Genomic DNA, 14,436 nt, shown 5'->3' on the forward strand with positions numbered 1-14,436 from the left:
TCTCCTAGAACCTCCAGGATCCAATCCTGGGGCTGCCCTGATCTCCTCCCAGAGGTCCACCTCTAGATGCCACAGTGTGATCCAGTGTTTGCCCTTTTGGTATCTCACAGGGGGACTGAGCTTCAGAGCAGAGGGAGGTGAGGAAGGGAAAGGGAAGCGGTGGACCGGGGTAGGTTGCAGTCACGTGTGGATGTACAACAACCCACAATTACTTACAATATAATGTGCCGATAAAAAAATTTAATGAAAATAAATGTCAACACTTGAAGCCTTGGGAGACCCACTCAAATCACATCCAAGCCACAGCACCCCAGGCACAACGCCCCAGCTCACCCCCACCCAGGGGTCCCCAAGGACCTGTCGTCGTAATGTCACGTAATCTGGTTCTTCCGTGTTGACAACTTGATGCTCTTGGTGGTCAGTAAGCACCAAGTCACAGCGATGACAGACCCTGCACGAGAGCTCAGGGTGGAGAAGACTGTCCCTTGAGAGTGGAGGGGGCATCGCCGGGGAGGGTGGTGGGGCAGCTGAGTGCCTTCCCTCTCGGCTGACGGTCGCTCTGGCCACGTGGGAAGTGGACTGCAAACAAAGGTAGAGACGCACTTCATGGAAGGACACGGGGTGTGGCCCTCGGTCTCCTGGCTCCTCTCAAGCCCCAGGCTGGCACCCTCCACAGGGCTCCATGTGTCTGTCAGGACAGCCACAACAAGCCCAGCACACCCCAGCACACCCCAGCACCCGGTGAACCCCGGGGAGGCAAGACAGGAGCCCCCAAAGCCTCCCATCCACAGCCAGCCGTCTGTCTGTCCCACCCCTCACCACTGGATCTCATCTGAGCCAAAGTATCTGGGCACTAAAATGTTTATATTCCCTGAAATTCAATTATTCTTTTTTCCAAAGATAAAAGACTTGGACCTTGGACCTGGGGAAGAGGCCCTGGGGCCCACTGCCCCCGCCCTGTTCCCACGTTTCCATCCCGCCAGCCCCAGCTGTGACCACGCTGAGCCTCTGGGCACTGCTCTCCTTCCTCCAGAGGTTTCCCATGGCCTCTCCTCCTCCTCCGTGTGAGGGAGGCGGGGAGGACTTCTCGAGTGCTCCAGTAAGCCCAGGGGAGAAAGAGCCTGCTGGACCTGGGAAGGAAGCCTGGGCTGGCCTGGTCTGCACCCTTCCAGGGCTCCTGTGCCCAGGCAGAGGCTCATCAAGCCAAAGGCATTGACTCCAGGCACCAGCGGATTACCACCTGGCCTCCGTCTCTGACCTTGACCTCCAGGCACCAGGCAGATAACAATCCGGCCTCCATCTCTGACCTTGGCCTCCAGACGCCAGGCAGATAACAACCCGGCCTCCATCTCTGACCTTGGCCTCTCCAGTGGTTTTCATACCTGAGGCCAAGTCCTCACAGGCCTCGTGCAGTTGCCATTTTGGGGCCCACTTGGCATCGGTGCCAATAGAGCACAGAGCCTGAAATGGAGAGACGGGTGCTGTCCACCCACAGCGGGGGCTGTCAGTACCAACAGAACAACAAACCCAGATGTCTACCGCTGAGTCCATGGCACCAACCAAAACAGCTGCCCACAGCTGGTGACCTCAGCTCGCTCCCGTGTTGATGTCCTGGCCACAGCCTGAGACTGTGGGACCAGAGTGGGAATTTACTCCCTGGTGGTCCTGGAGACCAGCAGTGTGAAGCCCCTGGCCAGCAGGGCCATGCTCCCCCTAAGGTCCCAGGCAGAAGGAGCCCTGTCCCTTCCCACATCTCCTCTCAGTGACCAGGTCACCTCCCTCAGCTCAGCCGGCTCTGGATGGGTTGCACCAACTCATTTGCTCTTCCCCTAAAAGGCGATGTGACCAAGGGTGAAATCTGCTGTGTCCTCTCTGCACCCTGCCTAGGGACACCAGGGGCCAGGAATCTTGGGAGCACCTAGAAGTCTGTCTGCCATGTCAGCAAGGGTTCGCACAGGAGGACACAGCCTGGGTCAGGGATTAGCAGGATCACTCCCCCTGTGACACTGAGGCAGCCCAGGATCCCTTGTAAGGAGGACAGCATGGGGGACCGTGGGGGTGGCCCTAGGGACAGGCAGTGGCCATGCTTTGATGGTGAAAATTCAAAACAGTAACTTAAAGATGTAAAAAGGGGTGTTGGCCCCGAGCACCCTGCTGCCCGCTGAGCCACCCCCACACCCGGCTGAGCTAGCAGGTTCCCGAGCAGGGAGGGTGCGCGGGGTGCCTGTGCAAGAGGGCAGGGAGAAGTGGTGACCGCCAGTTGCAGCAGCAAGGGGCTCAAAAGAGACTGACTACCAGACAGTTGGAGGCAAAGCAGCAGCCTGGCAGGATCTCCTGAGAGGTTCGATTTCTGTTGTAACCAAGGACAGAACGAGGGCACTTAAACCACCCAGGCATGTGTTTCACCTGAGTAACTGGAAATGACGTGGCTAGGATGGAGCTGGTGAGGGGAACACTCGGGCAGGACCCGCTGATGCGCCCTTGGGCGGGTGAGGCAGGGGAAACCTCCCATCCTGGGGGAAACGCCAGGCAGGACTTGCGCACAGAACACGGAGGCCACGGCTGGCGGGCTCTGCCCTCTCCCGGAGCAGTTGTGTGGTGAAGGTCACGGGCAAACGGGAGGGGTCTCTGTGGGGTGATAGAAACGGATTCCAGCCATGTCGCACAACTGTGTCAGCTCACCTAAAGTGGGTGAATGGCACGCTTAGCGCTGTGAATTTTATATCAGGTTGTCTAGAAAGGGGTCTCCGCAGAGCCATGCGGATTTCCTGCAAGCCAGGTCTCCGGCACTGGAGTGTTGGAAACCGGGAGGAGCTGCAGGAAATCCACACGGCTGGGGGTGAGCAGGCCACTCCTCCCTCCGGGCATGCTGGCAACCTGGCTAGCATGCCCCTGGGCGGGCAGTCCGCCTGCTTTCATCCCTCGCGCAGCGCGACCCTGGCCCTGGCAGGAGGAGCTCTGGGTCACAGTTTGCAACTTGCCCATTTTAAATGGGAGCCGGTGAAAGGAACCGCTAGTTAAAACGGCTGTGATTTGATCTTACCTCCCGATTAAGGCTAAATACTATTCTGAGAATGGACGCCCGGACTTTCTATTCCTCACGGCAGGGTCCGGGGGCTACAGCGGATTGCTTTAGGAACTCGCCAGAGCCCCTTTGTGGGAGCCTGTGACCCGGCCAGCAACCTGAGTCCTGCGCAAGCGTCCCAAAGCAGCTGCGCGCGGAACCCCGAGGCGCAGAGCCGCGGAGCTCCGTACCGCCCTCTGGGGTCCGCGCGTGGAAACGCAGAGCCGGCCTGCGGTACTGCGAAGACAAGCCGCCCGTACTAGGGGTTTAACGTTCCAAGCCTGGCCCGGCGGCGAGGTGGCCCTCGCCTTGATCCCAGCCTCTCAGGAGGCTGAGGCAGGAGGATCACGAGTTCGAAGCTGGTCTCAGTCAGGGCGAGGCACTAAGCAACTTAATGAGACCCTGTCTCTAAATAAAATACAAACTAGGGCTGGGGATGTGGCTCAGTGGTTGAGTGTCCCTGAGTTCTATCCCCAGTTCCAAAAATAAAATAAAATAAAATAAAATTCCAAGTCTGGTACCCAAAAAGGAAAAAAAAAAATTCCAAGTCTGCGTGTCCACAGGGATGGCCATGGCATTTAAAATGCATACTTAGCACTTTCACCTCTTTGCTGCTACTATGTGTTGGGAGGCTGTGCTTCCTTTCTTCTGATTATTCATAAATATGCAACAGTTGGTCGGGGTCGCTCTGGTTGATCTGCACCTGTATCGAAATACCTCAAGGTGTCCTGTGAACATGAACAGTTATTATGTGTTGATCAAAATGTTTTTAATGCTTAAGGAGATGGAAATGTTAACTACCCCAATTTGGTCAGTCCACAGTGTGCACCAGATTACCACACTGTACTCCATAAGCTGGTACAATTAAAACACTAATTAGAAAAAAAATAAATACAATATTTAAAAAACCAGACAACGCAGCAGTTTTGGCGGAGGGCCCTGACCTCTTCTGCAGGGACAGGCAGGGCTCTCTGGGTCCCTGCTAGTGTGTATTTGTGATGTCTTCCTGGGTCAGAACACAAGTGCCTTTGAAATGTCACTCCGTATCTGTAACATCCTCTCAACACCAGGTCTCCTCTCTTAGGTGCGTTTTCCAGAAAGCCCATGTTCTCCGCCCACCCAGGTCTCCTGGTAACTGGGGATGAGGTGACCCTCCATTGTAAGGCAGACTTCGGGACTTTATTTCTGTCCCAACAAGAGGAAGCCCCCGCTCCAGACTGTAGTCAGCCAAAAGGTAAGGAATTCTTCATCGCCGCCCCCGTGGCTCTGCCAGTTCTGATGTCTCCAGACACGTGGAAATCTTCCATAGGGAGCCGTTCCTGACCGGCTGCCTCCACCGTCACATCTGCAGGGTGTCCAGCCTGTGGCACGGATCAGTGTTCAGTTCCTCTTTTAATTGGGGTAAAACACACATCACACGAAGGGTGCTCACTGCATGGCCACGAAGTCACTCACGCTGCTGAGCCGCCGTCTCCGCCCTCTGCCAACAGGACAGTTCTCATCTCACAAAGCTGAACCGCGGGGCTGGGATGTGGCTGGGTGGTGGAGCACCTGCCCTGCGCACACAGGCCCTGGCTTCCGACCCGGCACCACAGAAAGCACCCTGAAAACTGCATCCATCCAACAACGACCCGCTGGCCCCGCCCCAGCCAGGGCCCACCATCCTTCTTGGGCTCTCTGTGAATTGGGCGCCTCTGGGTTCCACGTGCACGTGGAATGAACACATTTTCCTGTCACAGTCTGTGACTGGCTCGTGTCACTTAGCACCCTCCACGCTCGCCACGTTGCAGCGTAGAGCAGGATTCTCTTCCTTTCTAAGGCTGAACAACATTCCCCCGTATGTATCCACCACACTCTGCTGATCCACCATCTGTCGATGGACGTCGGGTGGTTTCTGCCTCTGGCATCTTGAGTGACGTTGCTATGAACTCGGGTGTACAAATACCTCTTTGATATTTGCCTTCAATTTGTCTGTGCACACACCCAGAAGCGGAATTCCTGTACCATGAGCTACAGCTACAACCCTTTTTATTTTTTATTTTGAAACAGGTGTCTTTGTTTCCCTTGAACTTGAGGATCCTCCTGCCTCTGTCTCCCAATTAGCCACACTTGGCTTTTAATTCCATTCTTAATTTTTTGAGGAAAAGTTTCATTTCTTTTTATTGTCTAATAACATATTATTGTATGAATACATTGAAGTTTATTTCTTTATTCAGCTGATGCAATTAAATGTTAATTGATAGACATTTGCATTGCTTATGTGGGGCTATTGTGAATTATTGCTACTTTCTGACTTTTATAAATGATGCTACTATGAACTTTCACAGAAGTCAAGACAGTACAGTTTTAGTAAAAAGATGATCACAGATCTAGAAAGAACAGAAAGCCCAAAAACAGACAGACACAAATATGACCAATTTGTTTTTTGACAAAGGAGCCAAAACAATTCAATGGATATCAGAGAATTTATTTAGCAAATAGCATTGAAAGAATTGGATGATCGGATGCAATAAAAATAACTTCAACTCAAATCTCATACCTTCTACAAAAACTGACTCAAGGTGGGTATCTTTCCACTAATTTTTCTCTTCTTCCATCTCGTTCATAGATTTTTTCCACTTCCAGGTTGATTTCGTCTTGAGAATTTTTGATGCCATCACAAATGGGATTGTTTTCTTGATTTCCTTTTTGAATAAGTTTTCTTTCTATGCAGCAATGAAACTGGTTTTTGCAGGTTCATGGTTTGGTCTTTGGAGTTTTCTGCATTGAGACTGTGGCATCTGCAGATAGACACGGGCTTCACTTCATTTCTGATTCATGTGCCTTGTTTCTTTTTCTTGTCTGATGGCTGTTGCTACTGTTTCTAGTACCAAACTGAACAGAAGTGGGGTTGGAGGGCATCCTCGTGTTGCTGCTGGTCACCAGGGGAAGCATCCCGCCTTCCACCAGGTGGACTGTCAGGGGTAGACGTCTTTTGTAGACGTCTTTTAGCAAGTTGCAGGATGCCTTCTATTCCTAGCTTGCTGGTCCAGCGTTACAAGTAAGTGCTGGGTTCTGTCACCCCTCCTCTGTGTCAGTGGATAAGATTGTGTGGCTTGTGTTGCACGGGGTTCTCAGGGAAACGCAGCCAACAGGACAAGGAGAGATTTGTCTTGAGGAATTGGCTCAGGCAGTGGTGGAGACTGAGAAGTCCCATCATGTGCCTTCTGCCAGCTGGAGACCTGGGAGGACCAGTGGTATGACGCAGCCCAAGTCCAGAGGTCTGAGAGCCGGGAGGCAACGAGCCAAGACGCTCCAGATCAAGCAGAGAGACCGAAGGAAAGCGGAATTGCTCTGCCTCTGCCTCTTGTCACTCGGGCCCTCCATGGACTGGGTGATGCTGCCACTTGGAGGGTCCCCGACTTAAGTACTAGTCTCAGGACACCCCAACAGACTCACCCAGAGAGAAGCTTAATGTGGGCATGGGTGGCCCGTCAGGCCCACACAGAATCAACCATCACAGGACTCTGCCCCAGTCCGGCAGTGCAGGGGCCTCTTGACGGCTCCCTGGGGGTCCCTCCTGCTGAGCCAGCCTCCCCAGGAACCCCAGCAGGATCAGCAGAATCACGCCAGCCAGGCGCAGCCTGAGCCTGTTCCCCTTGCAGTGATTCCAGCTGGCAGAGCCTGTAGAGAGCCATCAGCGGGGAGGGTTCAGCAACAGGAGAATCACAGCCCAGAAACAAAGCCTGCCTGCGACCCCAGCCGAGCCGCCCTGTGAATTGAGGGTCGCGACTCCAGGTGTGTGTGCGGCTGTGCAGGTGGCTCCCCGCACACGGGCACCAGCAGAGGCTGAGTGGGTGCTGACGTCTGGCCCAAACACCTGCTGGTCCCACCAGCCCGTCTGCAGGTTGGCGGCAACATGAAGAAGTCACAGGAGCTCGGGGCCACCTTCTCCAGGGGCTGGCCTGCTGAGGCCGGCCCTTCTGCTTTTTGAGGGCTCCCCGTGCTGTGCACGCCTCTCTGTCTCCATAGGCTCTGGATCACTGCCTGAGCGTCAGGGGTGCCAGACGCAAGCGACCCTGCAGAGAAGGCGGGCACCAGAGCTCGCCTCTTCCTGAGAGCCTCGGGGGCTGCTGGGGTCTGACCACAGTGAGGGGGACCAGGAGGACCGCAGCCTCTGTGGGTGGCCCTGGGGGCAGTGCCTGGCGTCCACGGTGAGGCTGGCCTGGAAGAGCCGGAGCTCACACTGAGACCTGAGGCATTGGGTGGTGCTGACACTGACCTCCTGGGACAGAAGGAACAGGTCAGCCCACATCCCTGTGCTGCACAGGAGCGCACAGGAGCCTGCAGTCAGGAGCTTTCTGCACACTCCTGGAGAGGAGGCGCCACAGTGAGGGGGACGTGGCCTCGCTTTACCCATCCTCCAGCAGCTGGCACAGGCCCTCTGTCTCCCAGGCTCCTGCCCTGGCCCTCCCTCGCCCTCTGCCGTCCTCTGGCAACCTGTCCACCACAGACCTGCTCAATCTGGGCCCTGTACTCCATCACTGCCAAGACCCTCCTGAAACCCACCCCACGCACGTTCTGTTCCACCCCCACGTATTCTGTTCCGCACCCCCTCTCTATGGAAATCCACCCTCCTGACCTTTCCCACACTGTCCCCTCTGCCTGGCCTGCCCTTCCCTGAGTGCTAAGTGACCACCTCGGGTGGTGTCTTCTCTTAAGGAGGTGCCCCGCCGCCTGGCCCTGCATCGCCTTCCCTCCTGGGCCTCACCAGCAGGTGGCGCCGACGGTCTCTGCAACAGCTGGCTGCACTCTGCCTCCTGCAGCAGAGGAAACCCGCATTGAAATCCCTGGGTCAAAAATAAACTTAAAATGGACTAAGGAGCTAAGCTTCAAAAAGAGACTTTTAAAACCCTAGGAGAAATTAGAGATGTCTTCACAGGTGCCAGATGTACTGTGGAAATTTCCAGAAGAAGAGTGGGCCCAGTTTTCCTGGAAACTGCCAGACGTAACCATGTTCAACTTCACAGGCCCAAGGGCAGGCTCTGTCGCCATGTCTCAACCCTGCCCTCGTAGCCAGAGGCAGCAACCGCTCACGGCCACGTGCCAAGCAAGCTTCATCTGTGGGAATAAAGCATGACTCTCATACAACTCCCCCATGTCACAGGCCTTAGTTATTCTGATCTCTTCGTTCTTTCCAACCAGGTGTAGCTCCGAGGTGGAGCACATGCTCGGTAGCACAGGCCCTGGGCTCCATTCCCAGAACCAAAATGAAAAGGTACAAAGCACGTTCAGCACAGGTAGTGCAGACGGTGGGTGGACCCGGCCTCTGGGCCGTCCAAGGCCCAGTCAAAGGAACGGGCGCAAGTCGCTGGGTGGAGATGGATCCTGGCGGCACGATATTGAGCCGCAGTCCTGAGACGCAGGGCGAAGACCCACACGATACCCTGTTTACAGTTAAGGCGCCCGACACGCAGAGATGGCAGGGCTTCTGTCACCAACCACAGCAGAAAAGCAAGTGAGCGGCCAAGGAGGAGCCGCGGCTTGGGACCCCTGAGGTCCAGGGGAGAGGCGGCAAACAGAGTCCTGGATGTGAGCTGAGCACAGGATCCCGGCTGCTGAGCATCAATGACGAATACCAGCTGCCGGCAGCGGTCCCCCCGCGCCCCGGAGTGAGGGCAGAAGCACGGACGGCTGAACTCCACCCAGGAAAGGAACCCCGACGTGGGGGCATGTGGTGGGGTGAAGGGAGGGGAGGACCAAAGCACTCCCCGGCCTGGGGAGAGCAGCTCCAGCCCCGGAGAGGCCCCAGGAGAGGGAGGCCAGACCGCCAGGTCCAAGGGCTCCTGGGGGCCGAGCGCAAAGTCCTCCTCCACGTCCAGTGAAATGTGGCACCAGACATGGGATCTGCGCCTCCACCCACCAGCTGCCACAGGCCACCGTGACCTCTCACTACAACCAAAGTGGCCCCAGACAGGGACAGAGGTCCCCTGGGGCATCGCCCCTGACTGGAATGGCTAGGATGCTGCCCCAAGCCCAGGGAAAGTTCTCCGCCACAGACGTGGACGCAGGACCCAGTGGCAGAACCAGCCAGCTCTCTAACTTGGTCATCTTTTACCTCACAGGCCTGCCCATGACCCCAAGCGGCCTCCGGTATCACCCAGACTGCTCCCGTGTCCCTCCCACCAACAGCTCCTCTCTCAGCCCGCAGGCCCTGAGCTAAGGTCTCCCAGCCGCCTCGGGTGGGCCCTGGATTCGCTGGCCGCAGACCCTGAGCTAAGGTCTCCCAGCCGCCTCGGGTGGGCCCTGGATTCGCTGGCCGCAGACCCCTGCTCATCCTTCAACACCCACTCCAGTACAGACCGTGGGAGGCCCCGCCCGTTAAGCCACCCGACCCTGGGGGACTTGAGCCCGCAGCCTGAACGTCCCCTCCCGCTCACATCTCTCTGGCACCCCGTGGCCCTGTGGCCTGGGGAGGGCCCACTGCCGAGCTAGCTGAGTCCTAGGGCCCACAGCACACCCTCAGGGTCCACAATGGTGGGAGCCCGGCCCCCAGCGCCTCCTCCGCAGGCACCACCCTGCAGGTAGCAACCCTCTGCCCCCCACCCCCAGGGCCAGCAGCCCAGGACCAGAGGAGCCACAGCCAGAGCCGCTGGGCCCACGTAACCGGGCAACCCTACTCCGCTGGCCCTGCCTTCCTGGCTCTGCCCCCCCCAGCCCTGCCCCTGGACAAGCTCCTGGCCCTGGCACGGCCTCTCCGTGGCCATCAGCTCCTGATCTGCTGGCCTCACCACACCTGAATGATAATGAGGCCTACATCTTAGCACCCAGCACCAACCCAGCACAGGTCAGCCGGGTGGGAAAGAGGGCAGAGGTGCTGATAAATGTTGTGAGGCCACCTTCTCCCCAGACCAGTCTCCTGGGGACTCGCAGCTGGACAGCAGACTGTTGACGTGCACGGAGTGGGCAGTGGTGGGACTCTGCTCAGGGGCTGGCCACCCGTGGAGGGAGGTGTTGACGGAGCCATGGCTCCTGTAGGTCCCCACGTGGGCCCAGGTGACGGGATGAGAGGAACCTTTCCTGGTCTTCTTGGGAGGAGCCTGGAGGAAAGGCCAGTTCTGCTCCCTGGGACAAAGGGTCATGGCACAGGTGCCTGGCAAGTGACAGCGAAGGGTCACGTTGCCTCCTGAGCCACGCGGGCCAGGCTGGGCCCAGAGGGTGGGTGTGTCCTTGAAGACACCTGGGGGAACCCTGGCGTTCTGAGGAAGCCGTGTTCCCTCTGGGCCCTGAGGGGAGTGGGTCGCAGAGCCCGGGCCCAGGCGTCTCCCCTCCGCTGCGACGGACAGCCCAGCACAGCCTCGTGCAAGGCGCCCAAGGCAGGCAGAACGTGCCCAGGGCCACCCAGAGCTGTCCCTCAGGTTCTGGGAGGGCCCACTCATCCCATTTCTTTTTCTTTTCTTAATGGCAGTGAAATTCACCTAACACAAAATTAACCTTTGCCAAGTGAATGATTCGGCAGCAGTTAGTACATACACAAAACTGGACCAGCACCTCCCTCCCCAGCTCCCAGACGCGCCCATCGCCCCAAAGGAAACCCTGCACCCAGAAAGCCGTCGCTCCCTGTGGCCCCACCTCACCCCTGGACACCCATCTGCTTTCCACCCCTGTGGATCTGTCCGTTCCGGGTCTGTCACACAAATGAATCTTGCGGTAGGGCGTCCTCTTCCTCCACACAGACTAACGTCATCCAGGTTCCAGGCCAGTACTCCATTCTTTCTAATGGTCAAGTTGTGTTTTTAATATTCTTTTAGTTGTTGATGGACCTTTATTATTTATTTATTCATTTACATGCGGTGCTGAGCATCCAACCCAGTGCCCCACACCCGCTGGGCAGGCGCTCCACCACTGAGCCACAACCCCAGCCCCGGAAAGTGACATTCCACGTGTGACGGGCCGGGCGGCTTCCCACTCGTCCCACTGATGGACATCGGGTGGTCTCCGCCCTCGGAAGCCCGCCCTGGTGAGCACCGCGGTGGGAGCTGTCAGGTCCCGGCTTGGGCTCTGCGAGGCGTAGACAGCATCTCCTTTTCTCCCAGGTAATGCTGACACCGCTGTTCCAGGCCACGACTCTGAAGGGACGGTGGCCCCAGAAGCTCCCTATCTTCTCTTCATTTGCCCCAGACCCGGATTCTGGCCCTGTTCCTGGGATGGGGCTGAGGGAGCAGGTGAGCCAGTGCTCACGATCAGCGCGGGGCGAAAGCCTCAGGCAGCAGCGAGAGCAGGGAGTGAGTGACAGGAGGGCAGGGCCCAGAGGAGGATGGGGGCACCTCGCCTGGGCCGGCAGCTCCAGAGGGCCGCCTCTCTCCGTCCAGTTGGCCTGCTTCTCGTCCTGACAGACATGAGCCCCTGTGTGGCTGAACGTGATCAGTTCAGCCTCGTCCCGCGAGCCTCCCGGGCTTTACGGACCCCGCACTTGGGTCCTTCCACTTGCTCCAGATGATGCTCAGCTGTTCCAGGAGGACCTCTGCAGAAGATGGACAGAGGCTCCCCTGGGGAGCCATGGGACCTGGCCCAGCCCAGATGCAGGGCTTGGGGAGAGACCTGGAAGGGCAAGAGAATGAGAGTGACAGACGGTCCAGACGCCGGGAAGCCCCACTTTGAGCTCTCCTGAGGGGCTGGGGGGCTCAGGGAGTGAGCCCCTCGCACACCACTCTCCCAAGCCGCTGCGTGCAGGAGGCGCGTGCCATGCCTGGAGCAGGGAAGGACCTGCGGCTGTTTGGGGCGTGTGCACTGGGAGTCGGGGTTCCTGGAGATCCAGAGGGAGGCGGGCAGACAGCCCGTGGCCTACAGGCCTCTCTCCCACGGGGAGGGGCAAGGCCAAGAACTAGGATGGGGTCCTCCCTCACGCAGAGCGGGTTAGGATTCCCGAACCCAGGGCAGCACCGGCTCCCAGCGCCGCCTAGTGCACGCCAGCCCCTGCCTGGGACCCCTTCTCCAGCTTGTGGCTTGCTGCTGCGTCTCCCTCGACTCTAAAGCCAAGTCACACCTTCAGGGACGCCTTCCCTGGGCGCCTGTTCAGAGGCGCCCGCTCCTCACCAGGGTTCGCCAGCGCCCTTCCCCACCACGCTCCTCTCCACAGGGGCCGGGACTGCAGCCTGCGCCGTCTCCCGGGACGAGGACCCGCGCTCAGCGCACGAAGGTGCTGTCTTGGACTCCCTTGCGCTCTCAAGCGTAGGAAGGCGTGGAAGTCGTGTCAGAGAAGGTGCGAGCAGCTCGTTGGGATAAAACAGACTCAACAGGACAGGCTCATGGGACGGGCTGAACGGTGCCCAGGTCGGGACCGACCCCCAATAAAAGCTACCCGCCAGTCACTGTGGCAAGCTGACGTGCAAAACCAAACATCCACGGAGAGAAGCAGCGAGGACTGCCCTCTGGTGCCGGTCCTCAGTAGCCTGGCCGTGGGCTGGCTGCTCTGGGGGTCTCCCGTCCCCCGAAGGAGGGTAGTAGTCCTGCATAGGATTCCCCACGATTCCCCATGGGAGGGAGGGAGGTTCCCATCCTCCCGGGAGGACGGTTCTCCATGTGTCTACCTGAGAGCCAGTGGCTTTCCCCAACCCTGCTCGGAACAGCTGGTCAGGAGCTCAGTCCTCTGTAAGTGTGAGTGTGAGCGTGTGTGTGTGTGTGAGTGAGAGTGTGTGTGTGTGTGTGTGTGTTACCAGGGACGGAACCCGGGTGCTCTCCCACCGACCACATCCTCAGCCCTTTATATTTCTTATTTTAAGACAGGGTCTTGCTGAGCCTCCCAGACAGGCACCATCGCTGGGAAGAGGGGCAGGGCCACCTTGACCCCCAGCTGCATCATTTTGTTGTAAACGAACTCTTCACTGTGAGTTCAACAGCACCCTTGTGCTTGCCACCACCCCCAAAATGGAGAGGACCCTGTGACAACTGAGACTCAACACCTTCAGCAACACGCAGGCACACTGCCCCACAGAGCACCTGAGAAAGGCAGCTCGTGTCCACTGGCTTTAGTGCTGGTCAGTTCCAGCCAGGACCAAGGAGTGACGCTTCCTGCTGTTTCCTGAGCCCAGGACACAGCACAGTGACATGTCTGCGGAGTTCACCATCTCCTAAAGCTGGATTTAAAAAACAGAACAAGCTGGCACAGTGACACACACCTGTAACCCCAAAGGCTCAGGAGGCTGAGGCAGGAGGATCACAAGTTCAAGGCCAGTCTTAGCAATTTAGCAAGACCCTGTCTCAAAATAAAAAATAAAAAGGGCTGGAGATGTGGCTCAGTGGTTAAGCACCCTGGGTTCAAACCCTAAAACCAAAAAAAGAAAAAAAAAAATCCTCATCCCAAACACATTGGAGACACAACGGTTGAGAGGGACACCAGCCAGCAACCTGGCGGGACACAAGCCTTGGGCCACCGACAGAGCTCAGCTGTCATGGTGACCAAGACCCTGGGCCCTTTTCATTGTGGCCATTACAACCCAGACCCTGTCCCCACCTGCCTGGTTTCCAGAGCTCAGGGGACACTGCCACCATCGGGATGGCATCCCCGCCAGGGACACGCAGGACTGGACTCCAGTCGGAGCTGGGCCGCTGAGCCGGGTAGCCTGTAGAGGCTGAAGCACGACGTCCACCTCCGTCCCCCTTGGGTCTGTGCCTCCCCTGCAGGCAGGTGCCCCGTGTCCAGATGAGCCATCGGGCGAAGCCCCTGCCCCTCCCTGTCTGCTGCGCTCGACTCCGTCTTGCCTCCCCTGGACGGCCTGTGGCGTGTGGGGCGTGGCCCCGCTGCCCCCTGGTCCTCGACCAGCTCGGCCATGTGCCGATGGGGACACAGGGCAGCTGCCTGAGGTACCGTGGCGGTGGAGGCCACCCTTGCGGACAGGAGTCCCTGGGGCTCCTCCAGCCACAGGTCAGAGCTGTCTTGGAGGAAAAGGAGCCCAGGGAGCCAGGGAGCCAGGGAGCCCGGGAGGTGGACTCAGGTGCGGGAACTGGATTCCACGCCTCGGATCCAGTCCTGGAAGAGAGAAGCCAGCGGAGCGTCCTCCAGAGAGCCCGACTCACAGCCTGGGCTGGGCGGGGCGCTGGGGTCCTGGGGCAGCTGGAGGAGGAGACGGGCGGCACCCTCTCACCTCCCACCTCGTCTCTCCCAGAACTCACCGAGGTAGACGGCATGACGAGGGTGCCAGCCATGGCTCTGCAGGGCCCAGCAGACCACAGGACAGTCCAGAAGGACGGGTCCTGGTCAGCAGGAAGGGCTTTTGCACCAGGTGTCCCGCGAGGCCCTCCCAGGAAGGGACACTGCTGGGCCCCAGCCCCACCCTCAGGCAGCCAACCACACCACTTTCACAACTTCTGCAGTGTGGTCGGAGAAACAGAGG

The 14,436-nt window shown here is 58.2% G+C and overlaps 1 protein-coding gene across 4 annotated transcripts in view; it reads right to left on the reverse strand.

Moving 5' to 3' along the window:
* Positions 1–336: 336 nt before the first annotated feature.
* Rdh13 (retinol dehydrogenase 13) overlaps positions 337–14,436 on the reverse strand; it is a 30,515-nt gene continuing 16,415 nt past the window's right edge. Inside the window, exons 9-10 of one of the 4 annotated variants that reach the window (XR_007105428.1) lie at positions 13,557–13,720; positions 10,776–11,644 (exon numbers count right to left, since the gene is read on the reverse strand). Coding sequence is in view for 2 of the 4 variants with exons in the window: in XM_047528804.1 (XP_047384760.1) it covers positions 372–579 (208 nt within the window). In the remaining 2 variants the exon portion in view is untranslated. Of the gene's footprint in view, positions 580–10,775; positions 11,645–13,556; positions 13,721–14,436 lie in introns of those variants that run through there. The other 3 variants (XM_047528804.1, XM_047528810.1, XR_007105430.1) reach the window with 3 other exon arrangements.

Source organism: Sciurus carolinensis, chromosome 16, assembly GCF_902686445.1.
Source record: "Sciurus carolinensis chromosome 16, mSciCar1.2, whole genome shotgun sequence".
Lineage (NCBI taxonomy): Eukaryota > Metazoa > Chordata > Mammalia > Rodentia > Sciuridae > Sciurus > Sciurus carolinensis.